Source organism: Mustela nigripes, chromosome 3, assembly GCF_022355385.1.
Source record: "Mustela nigripes isolate SB6536 chromosome 3, MUSNIG.SB6536, whole genome shotgun sequence".
NCBI lineage: Eukaryota > Metazoa > Chordata > Mammalia > Carnivora > Mustelidae > Mustela > Mustela nigripes.
In genome coordinates, this window is record NC_081559.1 from 35,254,590 (window position 1) to 35,271,987 (window position 17,398).

A 17,398-nucleotide genomic window follows, 5' to 3' on the forward strand; every position below is an offset into this window, starting at 1 on the left:
TAGGTTGCACTGCATACATGGACTCTCCTCTCCTAGGCTGTTTTCAAAACTGTGTTGCTGGTGGGACTGTGTTCCTGTGCCTTCTGGGCTTCCCAGCAAACCTGCTGCAGGAGCCTATGTGATCTCATTGGCACACCCAGGTCAGGCAGTTAGGTGGGGCATTCCGAGTCAGAATTTTGATTCAGACCAGATTTAACCACAAGTAGAATTTAGTTTTTCTGAAATTGTAGGCTAACTTTATGATCCAGTTTTGTTTCCCAGTCTTTCTGTTAGATCTATGGATTCGGGGATTACCTTAACTCTTTACTGTTGTCATCTTTGGCCATGTGTATATGACTTTCTTGGATATGTGTGTACACTAACTGAATTATCGGGTTTTTATAAGTCCAAAAAACTTGTAAATCTTTTGAAGTAATCTCACATGTTTCCTTGCATGAATTTTCCAAGTCATACTTACTCTCTTGCAGCATTACATTAGAATATATTAAGACCAAGTTACCAAGAAGGGAAACAGATGTCACTTCTATGGGGTAACTTGTAGGGTAAAGAGTGTTCCTTATACTGAAAACGTTTTTCTTAATGGCCTGTTATGGCAACTGTACTCTCACCATTAGAATTTGACCTTTGGCTGAGATGAGTAGACCTCAACACATTAAAATCACCTAGGGAATTAACAAAACCAGAAAATAACCAAAGAAAATAACATCAGGGTCCTATGTCTAGAACAGTTTTGAAGACTTTTCATGGGTGGAGTCCAAGGAGCTTTAACTTTTAAACCTCTTTAAGAGATTCTCATGTCCAGCCCGGGTTGAGAAGGGGTGAGAAACAGTGGATCTAGCCTCCCTGCTAGCAAGGGCAGCCCGTCTACTCATGTTATGGTGGCTGAGAAGAATGTGTAGAAGTATTTCCATGGTTCACAGTTGAGATCATTCCCTGCTGCCCTTTCTTCCTGTGTGTCCCTGTGATGTCCCCTGTTAACCAAGGTCATTTATGCCAGTCTCTTCTTGCAAACTCAGAGAGCTCTGCTAGCAAAGGGCCATGGAATTTCCCAGTATCCACACTGCTTCTGCAGACCTCTCCATAAGACTGAGCTCCCAGGAACATCTATTTGCTTCATAACAGTAGCACATGTTAAAATCAGGCTATAAACAATCCAACTTCTCTTTCATTTTATATTTACTTTCTGGAGGTGATGTGCAAATAATCATTCATGTGGTATCCAGAAATATTTTTGTCTATAGTAATAGCAGATGGCAGAGCATTTTTCACGCGCCAAGTTGCATTCACTCTTCCACAGTGCAATGTGGAAGTGATCATGGCCCCTTTCAAATATTCTAACTCCCCATGTGCCTTTCAGTCATGGTGGGAAGTTTTCTTGCATATCAGTTCAATATGTTGTAGATTTACTTGGAATCCTTGGAATTTGTACATAGTATAGTCACATGGGAAGTACTTTGAAAAGAAATATTTTTGAGGTCTAGTGAGCTAAGGTCAACCATTCAACAAACATTTAATAAGCATTTGCTCTGTGCTGAGCCAGTGGTTTTCCACTGGGAGAGGTGGCTTAGTTCTTACGAAGGAGTTTGGAAATTTGCTGGGTTGTGTTTTGTTATCATAATGATTAGTTGGGATGCTACTGGCATTTGGTATAGAAGGGTCAGAGGTCCTAACTGCCTTACACTGTGCAGGACAGTCGCCTACGAGAATGATCCTACATAACTCCCCTCTCCCCACATCTGTCGAGAGAACATTTATGTAGGTGAACAAGCTGTTTATGACTACCTGAGCCTAAAACCCGATTATGCTTTTCATATAAACACAAAGATGTGTGTGTGTGTGTGTGTGTGTGTGTGTGTGTTTTCTTGGCATGGATTTAGTATACAATGATTTTTTCCAGGAAAATTGTAAATTGAATTGTAAATGTAACTTAAGGGAAAATGTACTTCGCTCTTTTTGGAATCAAAAGTTATTTTCCCTCACATAAAGTCTTGTCACTGATGGAGCCCTGCATGGGGTCTTTGAGTCACAGAAAGCCCACCTGTATCTGTCTGAATTTATTCTCCCAACCTACATCCAGATTCCATACATCAGGGTAAGCAAAGGATTATTTTCTGTGTCTTCTGGTGGTATTATGTGTAAAATCATTCCTGTTGTTCCATTGGATCACCTGTGAACATTTTTCCTTACATTACAGCTTGGGTATTATGTTGAGTTGAGATTGTGTTTGTGTATGTGTCTGTGTTTTAAAAAGGATGTGTTTATAAATTCCATTTCAAGAAAACCAAGGGAGCATTATGGCTCATTGGCTTGAGCCATAGGGTTGAGGGCCATTAGATTATGCAGCAGGGCAACTTGTAGATAAGTCAGCAGCCGAGGAAAGACCTAGATGCTAGGCAAATGCAGAGGAGACTTTGCAGAAGCCAGAGGATCACCCCCTACCCTGTTCCATAGGAACAAATGTACTGGCCAAGAGTATGACTGGGGAGGCTGTTTTGCTAGGGCTTAGCTGGGTGGAGTGGTGGGCAAAGGGAGTCAAGAAGGCGAAAGCATAGCTTTTGCAAATGGCTCAAGCTTGGGGGGCAGTAGGGCTGGGGGCTGGAGTAGAGAGCTAAACCTAAGGGGCAGACAGAGTCATGTGGAGGATGCAACAGGCCATGCTTGTGTTTTATTTTATTGTGTTTTATTCTTGCTTGTGTTTTATTATTGGTAGCACTGGAGAGCTACCAAGAGGCTTATGGGTTGGGAGGAGGCTTTCTCATTAGAAACAAGTGGTTGTCATAGCCATGAACCTGAACTGGGCTGGAGCAGGGCAAGGGGGTCTGAGCCAGGGAGAGACCTGTGCTAAGACCCTGGCACTTGGGACAGTAGGTGAAGCTGTGTCAGACCCAGGCTTCAGTCCCAGGTAATCTAACCCCAGTTCTGTGTTCTCAAACACTCGCCTGGATTACCTGAGAGGCTGGGGTGTGTGTGAAGGTGCACGCCACATGGAGAGAGTTTCGGCACATGATAGCTCCTGAACAGTGAATATGAGAAATGAGGTCATGTGACATGTCCGGCAAGGAGAGGAGCCCAGGCCTCACTTCTGGAATTGCGTTGACTCTTTTCATGTCCCTGCCCCAATTAAGTGTGTGTGTGGAGGGGTGGGGGTTGCTTATTTATTTTGCATGTCAAATAAAACTTACCTGTTGCTTTCAGTGTATTTGGCACACCTCTCATTTCGTTTTGAAAATCTGAGTAACCACAACAGACTCTGAAGAAACTGAGTAATCCTGCCGAGCTACAGATTTCATCTGGAGTGCTATTTAAAAACACTTGCCGGTGCCAAGTGGGGGAAAGCATTCTTCACGATTTACCCTAACAACAACAAAAATATTTAGATTTATCCACCACTGATGAGCATAATACTGGTTTTTAAATGACGGCCTTGCCCAATTTCTGTGCCCTTTATATTTGAAAAATAATAATGCAGTTACTAAAACACTAGTATAAGAAATTTGGAAAATAGGGGAGTGTTAGTCCCCCCCCCCACACACACACACATTATCTGTGCTATTTTAATGTATTTCCTTTAAATCTTATTTTTGGCGGTGCCTGGGTGGCTCAGTGAATTAAGCATCTGGCTTGAGCTCAGGTCATGATCTCAGGGTCCTGGGATTGAGCCCCCCATCTGGCTCCCTGCTCAGCGGGGAGCCTGCTTCTCCCTCTTCCACTCCCCCTGCTTGTGTTCCCTCTCTCACTTTTTCTGTCAAATGAATAAATTTTTTAAAATGTTTTAAAAAAATCCTTAATTTTAGATACATGTGTGTTCATATGTGTATAATGTGTTTTATGTTACACACATAAAGATATATTATAGTGTATACAGATAGTCCAGAAATCCAATAAAGTGAGATATGAGAGCAATATTTTGAACCATCCTTCCCCTCAATTTCTAACTTAGTACCCAACTACCTACTCAGTATGATATTAGATGCCTTTACTTAGTTGTCTTGAAGGTATCTCTCCATAAACAGATCAGTACCAAGCCTTGTATTCTCCCCACCCATGCCTCTCTTCCCGGTCTCCCCCATCCCAGTAACGAGTTCCACTGTCCGTCTTGTTGCACAAGCCAGCAGCCTAGATTTTCTCCTTCCTGCACCCCCCCACGTGGAGTCCATCCTAGGTTCCTCCCCTTCCCTGCACCCGCCATGTGGAGTCTATCCTTGATGCTCCCCTTCCCACACCCCCTCACATGGAGTCCTTCTGCAAGTTCTTTGATCTCTGTTGCCTGAATAGACTTGTCTGCATTCACTTCTCTCTGCCTCTGCTGCGACCACCTCCTTCCAACTGCCATCATTCTCCGCCTGGTCTGCTCCACTAGCCATCTTGCTTCTCTAGAGTCTGCTCTCCCAGTGAACAGAATAGATCACTTTTTAAAAAAAATTCTCCCGTTAAAAATTCCTCTGTGGCCTCCTACTGTATTCAGGAAACAACCCAAATTCTTCTCCATGGTACATAAGGCCTTTAGGATCTGGCTTTTGCCTATCTTTCCAAATTCATCTCAGGCCATAGGATGTCCTTACACTACCTCACTGTGCTCCAGTCACCTAAAAGACACTAAAAGAGCTAAAAGTTCTTCCCAGCCTTGCAGCTTTTCCCTGTGGGAAGCTCCCCTCTTCCCTTTGGGCATGCAAACTCCAAATGCCACAGATATCCCTTTAATTTAATTTAATTTAATTGATTTATTTGAAAGAGAGAGAGTGAGCGAGCATGAGCAGGGAGAAGGGACAGAGGGAGAAGGAGAAACAGACTCCCTGCTGAGCAAGGAGCCCAGTGTGGGGCTTGATCTCAGGACCCTGGGATCAAGACCTGAGCTAAAGGCAGGCACCTAACCCACTGAGCCACCCAGGCACCCCATATGGATGTCACTTTTAATGCCACTTAAGGAGCCATCTCAGACCACTCTAAGAAAAGTAGACTCACTTATACTCAGCACATTTTACAGTTAGAGAGAGAGAGATTGTGTGTGTGTGTGCGTGTGTGTGTGTTTACACATGTGTGATCCCACCAGATTCTAAGCTCCATGAGGCAGTGACCATATTTGTCTTATTTATGTAATAACCAGTCAGGAAGTATTTGATGAATGAACGAATGCTACCTTCTTGAACCAACTCATGAAATTCTCTTGCTGCTGGGCTGAGGAGCATGGAATTGAGAGTCAAGAAGTGGCTAGGTGTCATCTGTTCTCTTGGAGGCTCTTGTGCAGAAGAGGTCTTTTCTCCCTTTGCAATACCCTTGTTTTTCTCCAAATCCTGTTTGTCTGGGACTCAAAGCAAAGTCAGTGGTCAGCTCCCAGCCCTGCACTGGAGGTTGGTGCCATGCTTAATAAATCAATGTAGATATTAGAGGTTGCATGGCAATACTGCAGTGCCTCCCTTGAAAGGAGGCAATATAATATTCCAATATAATATTGGAAGAGGGATAGTTTTTACTTCTGCAGCCAAAGGTGGCATGAACGGGGTGTGCTAGGGAATGCAGTAAAGAGAAGGAGCATATAGACCAAGTCTCTCCCACATTGGCATTGCCAAAGACACACAGTGGCATAGTGGTTGAAGAAAGCATCCAGGACAGAAACCAGATGGTATAAGAACAGTTTATCTTGGGAAGAAGCAAATCCTATCAAGGTCTTTCCTAGTAGCATGAATGTTCAAAGCCTGAAAACTTCTTACTATGTCTTGTTGTTGTAATGCCAGTTTATTAAGACCATTGATTAAGATCCCCAAACAGTGCAGAACCTATGATCAGTGAAGTCCCTGCCTGGTATAAACTGCTTTTACTGAAGGAAATTATGTGACATATGATTCAATAGACCACTTCTAGCCGACTGCCTCTTCCCTTACCTTGTTCGCTTGCCTTATCTAACACTGTGTCTGCATCAAGTTACGTCCTTAATGAGGCCATTTGCCCTGCATACACCATGAGATTATGTCTTAGATTAATACATTTTCTGCTTTCTGAACTATCCCTGAGATGGCAGCTTCTTCAGCTGTGGAAAGAATTTGCCATTTAGCAGAGGAGGACCTTTATAGCTTGTCACAGCTTTCAATCATAGCTTTCGCTTTTGATTCTTTAACAGTGGCACATGGGAGCAGGAACATTTTGCATAACCACTTAGCTCAACCTTCCAAGTCGCCTCTGAAAGGAGCGAGGAGCAGTTTACGCTGGCATGATAGGAAAGAACACTCTGTACTGGTGTTAATAATATCTGCATATAGTTTGCATAACTGAAATCCACAATCATCTTCCCTCCTGCTTTATTGCAATATATTTGACATGTAACACACAGTAATACCTATAATAGCTTCATCTTAGTTTTGCTCCAAAATTACTTTTCTCTCATCACTGTCCCTTATAAGTAATGTGTACCAACATTGATTTGATTTTCACTTCTTGCTTCTTTCCTTTGTCTTTTTTTTTTTTTTCCCTACAAACATGAATTGAACCCCCATTCTCTATCCATGCTCTGTCTCTGGTGGTCCAGAGAACAAAAAATGACGGCTGAAGGTTTTTCTGAATTGCAGAAAAACACAAGACCTCAGATGGAGAGAAAGCATGGTGAATCTCAAGGAGGGTAAAGAAAATAAATCTACAACTGGAGTGACTGTAGCGTAGTGACAGTGTACCCAAAATAAGGAGAAAGTCTTAAAAGCCAAGAGAAAAGACAGATGAGTGACTGTCCAGCTTATATGTCTCAGCAGCAGCACTCGACCCTATACCTATCATTCAAAGAGGAGGCTGACGTAAAGACCTTTTCAGACATACAGAGAGTGGCAGAATTTTCTACCTCAGACTCGAACTGAAAGAATGACTAACAGTCAGGCTTTAGCAAGAAGGAGATTGAACCAAGAGTAGGTTATCCCAGTACAGAACAGTGGTGCCTCAGAGAGATTGAGCTCATTAATAATCATCTAAACAAAATGGCTGCCTCTGTCTGAGGATTTGAGGACCAACAAGATGTTTTTCCAACTGAATGTGTAGCTACTTAGACTTTGTGCGGGGGTTTGGAATTCTTCTGTGTGATGGATGATTTTCACTTCAGGCAAGGGTCTGGAATTCAAGCCATCCATGATCATCTTAAAATTATAGGTGACATAGTTTGTGTATGTGTAATTTTTCTGCAGACAGGATTCATGGCTTTCATCAGACATTTTAAGGGGCTTAGAACCTGAGCAAGCTTAAGGACTACTGGATCAAGATATTGTCCCTGTCAAAATGAAATTACATTGGTACCTGCCCCGAAGTTGAGGAACGATGATCTGAATTTGAATATTGGATCTCTGTGGCACTCTTGAGACCCCAGACGAATGATATTTCTTCTCCTTGTCGTTCATCCGCGCAGTGCACAACCTGTGTGACTGTTCATGGGTACAGTGTATCTTACCAATCACAGTGAGGATTTGATTATAGCTCTTAGGATTTCTGAAGGGAGTCACTATTGAGCTCTCAGAAGAAATAAAGCTTATAAGTGACCAATTTGGGGGATATAATGATAGGTTTAGTGCTGCTGTTTTGTTCAAGGAGAGCGTGTTTTATGTAACACATTGTCCAGGTATGTGGGATGGGGAGGGGTGTTGTGTTTAATCACTCTCTCTCCAGGAGATTTGATACTAAAACAACAATTAATTGGTGACCGTGCATAACTTGTGTTTTTGTAATACAGCCATAATGTATGCTAGAAATGTGCATTTTATATGTAATTTTACTTCCACTTCTCTGCTTCTTCAGTAGTTACTTTTTGAGTGCCAGTGTCAGGCCATTTACTGCACGAATAAGGCCATGGGTATAAGGTTGAATATGGTGATGCTGTCCCTGAGGATTACTTCGAATCAGGAGGGCAGGCCTGCCTAATCCTCAGTCCCAGCCAGCCTAAAACCCAGTCAGGTCCAGGGGAAGCCGCGTTCCTGAGAGTCTGCCACATGGGGATCAGCTGCGGGTGTGACTCAGAACAGTGTGCATGCTTGGAGGACAGCAGCAGACTGTCCCGAACCACACAAACATTTAGGCTGTAGCTCAGGCACGGGCCTCCTCAGACAGCACAAACATCAAAACGCTTGTTTTCCGTGTATAGTGATGACCCTAAAAGCATAGTCTGCTTCTGAAGCCGTTAACGGTCTTCCTCCGAAGCCCAGGCGGGGCCTCCTTGTGCCTCCACAGCACTGCAGGGGCAGGGATGAAACACCCTAGCCCTGGGACAGGGGCTTCCTGTCCTGCTGGGAAGGAGACCATCTGCAGTTCCATTTCCTTTCTGAAGACATGGATGTCCCTTGGAGGGCCCCGGCAGTGGTTTGTCAAATGTTTACCAAAGGCACGGAGAAAGTTAATATGCCTCTTAAGATGGGCCCGGATTTCCTACTTCGTTGGTGGCATCTCCCTTTTTTTGTGTGTCATGTTGAGGAATTCTCCGTTTGGAGCAGATCATAGTCTCTTCTGTTTTAACAGAAGAACACCCATATACAGCTTAAATATAGGGATAAGGACAGCTAGGGTTTTGAAATGGGACTTCTGTGAAAATTTGGAACGTTGGGTGATAATGTAGTCTGGTCTCTGGACGGCTAGGTTTCCATCCCTGGTTATTTGCAATTACATTAGGACAATTAGATTCTAACTCAAACTTCTGCAGACTCATTTAGAGAGATAAGAAATTCATTTCACTGTATTGTACTCTAAATTGTAAATGAGGCTCAGGAATGATTGTTTAATAGGCTGGAGTTTTAAATTGAAATTTTCTCCCATGTTATTTTACATCTATATGATTCACCACAAAGATTGGTTTAAAAACGTTGATGCCATTTTATTCTTTTCAGTTAAATCGAGGTTACTATTTAAAAAAAAAAAAAAAGCAGTATTCTGGCTGATTTTTTTTGTATCCCTCAAATTATCACTTTCTTTGCCATTCCTAGAACTATTTGAAGAGTTTATTACAACCTAAATATAGAGTAAAGTAAGCACAATTTTATTTATTTATTTATTTTTTGGGAAAAGTTGAAGAAGAGCACAGTTCATGCTATCCTTCCCTGAAAAATGGGAACCTGAGCATCTGATCCTGTGTTTCTATTATCAGGTTATACATACTATGAGGTAAACCTATGTGATGAAAGGAATAGCTCTCTTGAAGGAATGACCGTGTATGTGAAGCGTGTATGTGCCTATGCGTGGAAGCACACACACTGTCACTTGCCGCGTGTGTGGACTTTTGCAAGAGCTTTCCTGGGCAACAGTGGGTTTGAACTGTCCGATGGAACAAACAGCAGTGCCTTCCTGTCCATAGACAGCTGCCTCTCGTCTTTTGTCCGAAGTGTTCTGTTGTCTATTCTTTTCCAACTGGTCTTTTTGCTAGCTCTACAACAGGAACAATGACTTGCCGCTGTCTTACTCGTGCTTCTCCAGGGCCTTTGCTGCAGGGGGAGGGGAAGGGTGTTGGCTCTGATTCTAGGTCTCCTGGGCTGGGTGTGGGGGGTGGGTGGTGTCCTCTTTATCAGGCCCCAAACTCCATCCCTGCCCTGTCTCCCTAGGTTCTTTAAGTTGAAGATGTAGTGGGTTTAACTTGCCTTCAGTCCTGGGACACTTGGATCATTCATTCAGCCCATATTCGAGTGTCCCGTGCCAGGCGCAGCCCAAGGAGCGTGCAGCACATATGTGAAAGCTGCAGAATTCACTGTGCCCCAGGAGTTTACATCAGCTCCTTAATAACTTTCAGTTGCTCCCACTTCTGGAGTGAGGGTCATTTCTGAAAGCTGTGGAAGTATTCATGCACTTGACCTTTTTTGTTTTTGCTTTTAGTCCCTAATGTAGCATAACAGATGAGTAAGAAGACATCATTGCTACCCTCAGGGAATTTGTGAGAGACACAGACTGGCAACGTGTAAGTGTGTCCCGACCCAGCAGGCCGCAGACAGGCTATAGGAAATGCAGAAGCAGTGACTGGGGGAAGGTGGAAGGAAAGAGGGACATATCTTTGTGGCAGGGGTGCCTGCCATTCAGCTCCCCTTGTGGTCACCTGTGAGCATGGAGGGGGTCTGGCCATGGAGCAAGGAGATGGGCTACATAGGACATGAGAGTGTGAGAAAGGGATGAGCAAGGCCAAGTGCCCAGAGACCTCGACTATAAGCAGACGGGTCACTAAGTGTTCCTGGTTGGCGGTGACATGACATCCTCACTGTTCTGGAACAGCTGATAGCAGAGTGTGGGATGCACTGATAGCAAGAGTTGGGGGCAGGGAGCTGGCGAGATGATTTTCTTTCATTTATCCTTTGTCTCATTTAACAAAGACTTAGCTGGGGCTTGCTTGAATCGCCAAGTTTAGATGCTACTTTAAGAGAAATGGAACCAATTTAATGCCCCAGCTCATCTTTCAGGCTAGAAGTTTATAGTTTAGTTTCTTTTCGCTGAGTGACGGAAAGGTGCACATGAAGACAACCTCAGGGAAACGGGTGTGGACAACCCAGTGTCTCTGCTCTGCTGGGTTTCTCGTGCTCTTTGCCTCACTTGTCAGGGGTGGGTAAAAACGCAGCCGTCTGCTCTGCTCCACGGATAGCTGATGGGCCTCACAGTGGCTGGATAATTCAAGATGTAATTCAGAGAAAACTAGTTTCATATATGTTTTGGGATAAGAGCCACAGAGAAAAACTGGAAGAACCAGAGTGGGTTGTCTTGACCAAAGGCTTCCAGGGCTCTGAAGGAGCCAGCCTGCTTCTCTTGGTCAAGCAAGGAGATTACATCTTAAATACATGGTGGTTGTTAGTTGTTGTACCTTTCTTTCTTTTCTTTCTTTTTTTCTTTTTTTAAGGTAGGAAACGTTCTTTGGACAGAGTTAAATGCTGCTCAGCATAAAGGACGTGCTGCAGAATAAAGCCTGTAGACTGTGACAAATTAACATACCCTGGACTAATGTGAATACAGATTGTAGCTACTCAGAGGCAGAACAAACACTCACAAAGGGTCTCCTTCTCTCCTAGGACTTCCTTTGCTGGGCATCTGGCCGGGATTCTTGTTGGACTGATGTACACTCATGGGCCTCTGAAGAAAATCATGAAAAAATGTGCAGGTACCAAACAAAACACCTTTGGCCTGACAACACATTGGAAGTTCATCTTAATTTTAACGGAAACAGGGGCAATCCCAGGTTTCCCTGTGGTTCCTCTTAGGAATTCACTCATAGGCTCTTTTTAAACCAAGAGCAAAACAGCTGATGCTGTTCCTAACACTGCGCCAAAGAAGGGGTGGCAGACCCAAACTGTAAACCCGAAGCTTTCTTAGGAGACATAGCAGAATGTTTCCCTTCAGCAGTAACGGTACTCACAGAACACTGAGATTTTCTTGAAAATGCAGAGAACTTAAGTGGGTTTAAAATAATGTGTTCTTGGGTCACCTGGGTGGCTCAGTGGGTTAAGCCTCTGCCTTCCACTCAGGTCATGATCTCAGGGTCCCGAGATCGAGCCCCGCATCGGGCTCTCTGCTCGGCGGGGAGCCTGCTTGCTTCTCTCACTCTCTCTGCCTGCCTCTCTGTCTACTTGTGATCTCTGTCAAATAAATAAATAAAATCTTTTAATAAATAAATAAAATAATGCATTCTTCTGTGGCATTCCACGGATTAATGTATGTGCAAGGCAGAGGTAAAAAAGAAAAGGAAATCTGAACTGAAGTCAAGGCCAGGATTTGAAAGAAGTCCGAGTGAGCGTTAGGTTCCTGGAGGGCAAGATGCATATCCGAGTCTGCTGTCCTTGAAGCAGGGCTCCCGCTTTTACAGGTTTTGCTGTTGGTTGTTTGGTGTTTTGTTTGGCTTTTTTCCCTCTCAAACTGATGCTCAATGAAAATACTTTATTTAGAAATACATGAATTTTTTTTAGCCCTCTTAATTTAAAATGCTATACTGGCTTTGACTTATAGGAAAGCTATTTTGCAAACACTTGTTTTATAGACCATATGAGTTCCAATATTTCATCTTTTATTCATGGGAAATCTTCTGAGACTATTTTACCTTTCCTTGAACCATAAATAATTTGTTTGAACAGTTTGTGCCGATGACTGGTATTCTTGAGAACCATATAATATTCATGATATTAGAAAGCTTTCTAGGCACTGTGCTGCCGTCTTTATTAGTGGCTGTGTTCACTTTCAGATGATTTTTACAGGCTGTGTTGCATCTAAACACATTCCCATTTTCCTGCGTTTGCTTATTACTGCGTTTTCAACGTGTGTGTTTGGAGGAGGCAGCGGGAACTGCATTTATTGAAAATGTCCAGTCCCATTATATTTTTGATACAACTTAATTATGGAAATCTAGTAATGAGCTTTGTTGCCCAAATGCTCACAGTATGAATAAAGGAAAAGAAATGATTCTTGGGAGTTTAATGTTTTCTTTCATTTTCTATGTTTGTATGAAGTTGAAGTGGTTTGTAAAGCTTTTGCAGACATTTTACCAGAATTTAGGAAAGTATTTTGATTTTAAAGAGGATTTTTCCCCACAATTATACCATTTACACTCTTAGCTTTCCTCCTAAAACCTTGCCTGTCTTCTGTGGAGACTTACTTTTTACACCGTGTCATTTTCAAAGTAATCCAATAGAAAATTAGATGTGAGAAGTTGAAACAAACACTCACTGCTATTTACAAATATCTTGCAATCTCTCTGCTTGCCGTCCCCTTCCCTAGCCGCCACCCCCTCCCCCCCGCCCCCGGAAGCTGGAGAAAGTTCTAGAGTGACCTGAGAGTTGAGGTGACACAGGAACCCTGTGGAAAAGAGCTAAGTGTATGAAGCTGCTGTCTGACAGGTGCTGGAGAGAAACAGCATCACACAAGAGGGTGTGCCTCTTGCTCTCCACTGTCAGTCTCTCCCTTCAGGGCTGAATTGACCTTTGGTCCTACTGCCCTTTTAGGGATGGAGGAAGACCAGTAAGAACCAAGGCTCCCCTAGCAGTCTTGCTAGGGGCAAGTCCTCTGGATAGCCAGAGCATCTCTCCTGGGACAGGGGCCTTCAAGGCCCTCAGTACCTTGAAAGGCAAAGACCCTCTTAAGTCAACAGGAACCTCTTAGGCACTGCAGAAAGAATTGAAGGGTTTCAAGGTTCCCCACATTCTGTTCCCATAGGGCTCGCCCCAAACAAAAGGGAGTTTATTTTAACAGTTGTTTAGAAATCATTTGAAATGACCTTGGGTTTGTTTTAAAGAACCTCCTAATTGTTGGAAGGATCATCAGTTACTTTTGGTGTTTAGGGCCATTGGTTGATGGGTCTGTTTTTATGCCAGTACCATGCTGTTGGATTACTAAGGTTTTGTAATACAGATTGAGGTAGGGAAGAGTTAGCGTGGCTGCTATCAGCAGGAGAAGAGATAACAAGCATTGGTAAGGTTTTGGAGAAAAGGAAACCCTTGTGTACTGTTGGTGATAATGTAAATTGATACAGCCCTTGTGGGACATAGTATGGAGGTTCCTCAAAGAATTAGAATTACCTTATGAAACAGCAGTCCCACTTCTGAGTATATATCTAAAGGGAAATGAAATCAGTGTCTCAAGATGTTCACACTCTCATGTTTGTTATAACATTATTCACAATAGTCCAGAGATATGAAAGTCCATCAGATAAATGAATAAAGAAGATGTGGAGAGTGTGTGTGTGTGCATGTGCATTTGTGTGTGTGTGTGTATAGTGGACTTATTCAGCTATAAAAATGAAAGAAATCCTATTGTTTGTGACAAAATGGATGAAGCCAGAAAACATCATGCTAAGTGAAATAAGTCATAGAAAGACAGATACCATATGATCTCACTTAAATATGGAATCTAAAAAAGGTGAGCTCATGGAATCAGTATAACAGTGGTTGCCAGGGCCGGGGACATAGGAGAGATGGGGAGATGTTGGTCAAAGGGTACAAACTTCTAGTTATAAGATGAATAAATTATGGGGCTCTAATATACAGTGTGGTGACTACAGTTAATAATATGGTCTTGTATACTTGAAATTTACTGGGAATAGATCTTATGTTTACATGTGCACAGTATGGTAACTATGTGAGGTAATAAGTGTATTAATTAACTTGACTGCTGTAATCATTTCATATGTATGTGTATATCACAGCATTGTGTGATATAATTTAAAATTATATCACACTTTAAGATGTTTAAGAATTTTAAGAAAATTTGTGTTACACAACCTGAATGCATGCAATTTTTTATTTGTCAGGCAGACCTCAGTAAAGCTGGAGTGGGGAATTTCTTACGGCCACAGTTAAATGTTTGTTTCCCTTCATGTAGGCATTTTTTCTTCCAATATGCATTATCCCGGACAGCAGTACCACGTTAATAATTCAGGTAAGTACTTTGTTTCGCTTAATACATTTTATCTTCAAAAATCAGAGTGTTTGCCACCATCGAACTGCTGAGGGGTAATCCAGGTATGGTGTCTCAGGTCCTCTGCACGTGTGTACTTGGGTCACTAACATGCCTGAAAGCTAGAGGGAGCCAGAGCCCAGGAAGCGTATTTGGGTGACCTGGTAGAGAGGCCAAGGAAGGAGGGAACACTGGCCTGCAAATACTGATGATTGGAATGAGCTCTCTCAGACATGATAAGATTCAGACTAGACCCAGGCCCCTTGCTTCCCAGTCTGCAAGCCCAGACTGTCTGCTGAGTGCTGGAAGTCAGGTTTTCATCTACGATTCTCTGCATTCCACCCCACCTACACATTCAGGAAGAATCAACGCCTAACCTCTGAGGCTAAGATAGGCATTCCTCTGGTAGTTAATACCATGTGACTTAAAGAAGACAACGTATTTTTTTCTAGATGTCCTTGAAAATATGTTGAAGGGGCTTCCTGTCCAAGCATCTGCCCTGTTTTAGACGAAGGCCCTTAACATGCTGGGGAGGCTGCCTGGCAGTTCCCAGGGTCAGTTCCAGCAGACACGTGTTAGAGAACCCATAGGCTATGGAAGTCTGGATGTCTTTTATAGTCATTCCACTGGAGAACTGTTGGAGCCCTCTGGTGCTTTCTTTTAAGTCCTTTAAGGTGGGTCTAAAGTAACTTTTATTCTAGGGTTAATTCTGTGCTACTACTGAGGTATTACTTTTCTGGGATCTCTCCTGAATGGTCTTTGGTCAGCAAGGGCTCTCTGTTCTGGTTGGTTCTAAAGCTAAGATATCCCAGCCCTGCCTGAGCTCCTGGAATCATTCAACTTGTAGCTCTTCATCATTCTTTGCCCTGGTCCCATAGCATTTCACTCACACATGCTTGGCTTAATAATTCAGCAAAATCTCCAGGCGACCCATGCAGATTTTCTGAAGGTCTTAGTTTTCTCCTTTGCTATTCTCTGTCCTGCAAATTTCAGCTCTGCTCTCAGAGCCTGTTGCACCTGCCTGTGTCCCCTGTGCATACACCATAGTCAAGAAAGTACTTGAAAGGACAAGTACTTGAAGTACAAGAAAATACCTCCAGACCCCTTTTCCTTTCTCTCAAGGTTCAGAATCTTGCATTGCCTGTGACACAATGTCTGAAAACATTCGTTTCCTATCTGTTCTCCAGTTTTCTACCTGGCTATGGCGGAAGAGCTAGTCCAGTCCCAGTTACTCCTTCTGGCAGAAGTCCAGTTGCGTAGCATGAGCGCGACACACGCAGTGTTCAGCCCGAGAGGGAGGAGAGGAGGGTGGCAGTTCCTGGAGGTTATTCAGAGGAAGTGGAGGGCAAGGTCTTGAATGAATCAGTAGAAGTCAAGGGAAGCAGTGGGGGAGGAAAGGGCTTTTCAGGCTTTTATTAAAGGGCCTGTAGGAGATTATCCAGAATGTGCGGGAGTGCCACTGAAGGGTTTAATCAGTGGAGTGATACTACTGGAGTTACATTCAAACTCTGTTTTTGATGTAGTTATAAAGGCTTGGATCATGATTATTAACCCTGGCTATATATATGGAAGGTTTTTATATATATGAGGAGGTTCTTTTTTTTTTTTTTTTTTAAATATATCCATAGCTTGAATTCATCCCAGACCAATTAAATCAGAATGAAGATAGAGACAGGGACTTGGGCTTTTTTTTTTTTTTTTCCCCTAAAGCTTCCCAGGTAATTTTAATGAGATCAAGAACAAAAATCATAGGCCTAGATGATGGGGTTTAACGAGACTTGGGGGCCACAGAAGTGAGTACTGTTGATGCCTCAAGAAAAGCCGCACTTCGAGGCTTTTGCCTCTGCTACTTTGGATGATGAAAACACTAGAAACGTTATCTGGGTGCAGGAGAGGAACAGTTGCTGGACAACGCCAGCTCACCTAGAGAGAAGGGTAATGATTAGTTATTGACGAAGCTTTAAATATACTCATTTGGAAGAGCATCTGTTCCTTTTGGTTGTCAGTCCTGGACACCAGCTTACACTGACTTAAGTGTAAATCTATGTGACTAGGAAGAGGTGGGTTGGACAGGAAGACCATACTGGTTCTCTCTCCCATTGTGATTTCCCACTTTTTACTCACTTGATTCTCTCCACTCCTCATGGAATAGGGCCCCTAACACCTGGCAGTTGGTAGAGGATAAAAGACTTCTCGCCTGGTTAATTTCTTAAATCCCTGAAAGTAACAGAAATGTTCCTCTGGACAAAGAGAATAAGAACATATCCATGCACAGACATACCTTAACCTGTCGTAGATTCCCCAGTCCTAACGTCTTGTGTGATCTCTGCGAAACCGAAGTTTGGAAATGTGAAATCATTTGGCTAATGTCACACAAATAGTGATAAAACTGGGACTGAAAATGCAACTCACTGATTCCTAGCCTCTTCTTTTTCTGTATTAAGGGATCGGAGATGGCCGTTCTCCTGATTTATCCTTACAAAATAGGGCAGTTCCCCTTATCATCTCCCCCCCCCCAACTTTTTTGGCATTTATTTAAAAAAAAAAAAAAAAAAGGGGAAAGGGAAAACCTCCTTTCCTGCTTCATATGGAAGAGGCATAAGCCTACCAGACACAGACCACAGGATGAAAGGCCAAAATAAAAACCCCTTTTACCTTTCTCTCTTAGCCCCTGTAAGATTACAGTATGGATATTCCTTCCTCCGAAGTGACTGGATTTCTTCAAAAGCAGAGCTGTGTAAGGGCCGGGTGACCGTGCTAATGGTCATCTAGGGAACTTGTATGAGAGCCTATGGATCTCTTACAAGTAATGATTTATTCTTAATATGGCCGTCCTTAGCTGGAAGAGTCTTTATAGGTCAAAGAACCTCATGAATGTTTAAAAAGCTGTTACCAATTTTTCTAATCTTGGTGGTGTTTCTTAATCTCTTTTGCCATGAAATCCTGGTATGTGTATAAGGAACAGATGGAGTAGTTAATAGAATAATGATAACCAGAATTTCTTTTACTACAGAGCCAAAATATATAGCTACAA

General features: G+C 42.9%; 1 protein-coding gene across 6 annotated transcripts in view; it reads left to right on the forward strand.

Annotated features, from left to right (window-relative positions):
- Positions 1 to 17,398, forward strand: part of RHBDD1 (rhomboid domain containing 1) — a 123,841-nt gene that overhangs the window by 50,894 nt on the left and 55,549 nt on the right. For all 6 annotated transcript variants that reach the window (XM_059393609.1, XM_059393610.1, XM_059393605.1 and 3 more), the window contains exons 4-5: positions 10,995 to 11,083; positions 14,290 to 14,346. In XM_059393609.1, coding sequence (XP_059249592.1) covers positions 10,995 to 11,083; positions 14,290 to 14,346 — 146 coding nt within the window. The remainder of the gene's footprint in view (positions 1 to 10,994; positions 11,084 to 14,289; positions 14,347 to 17,398) is intronic.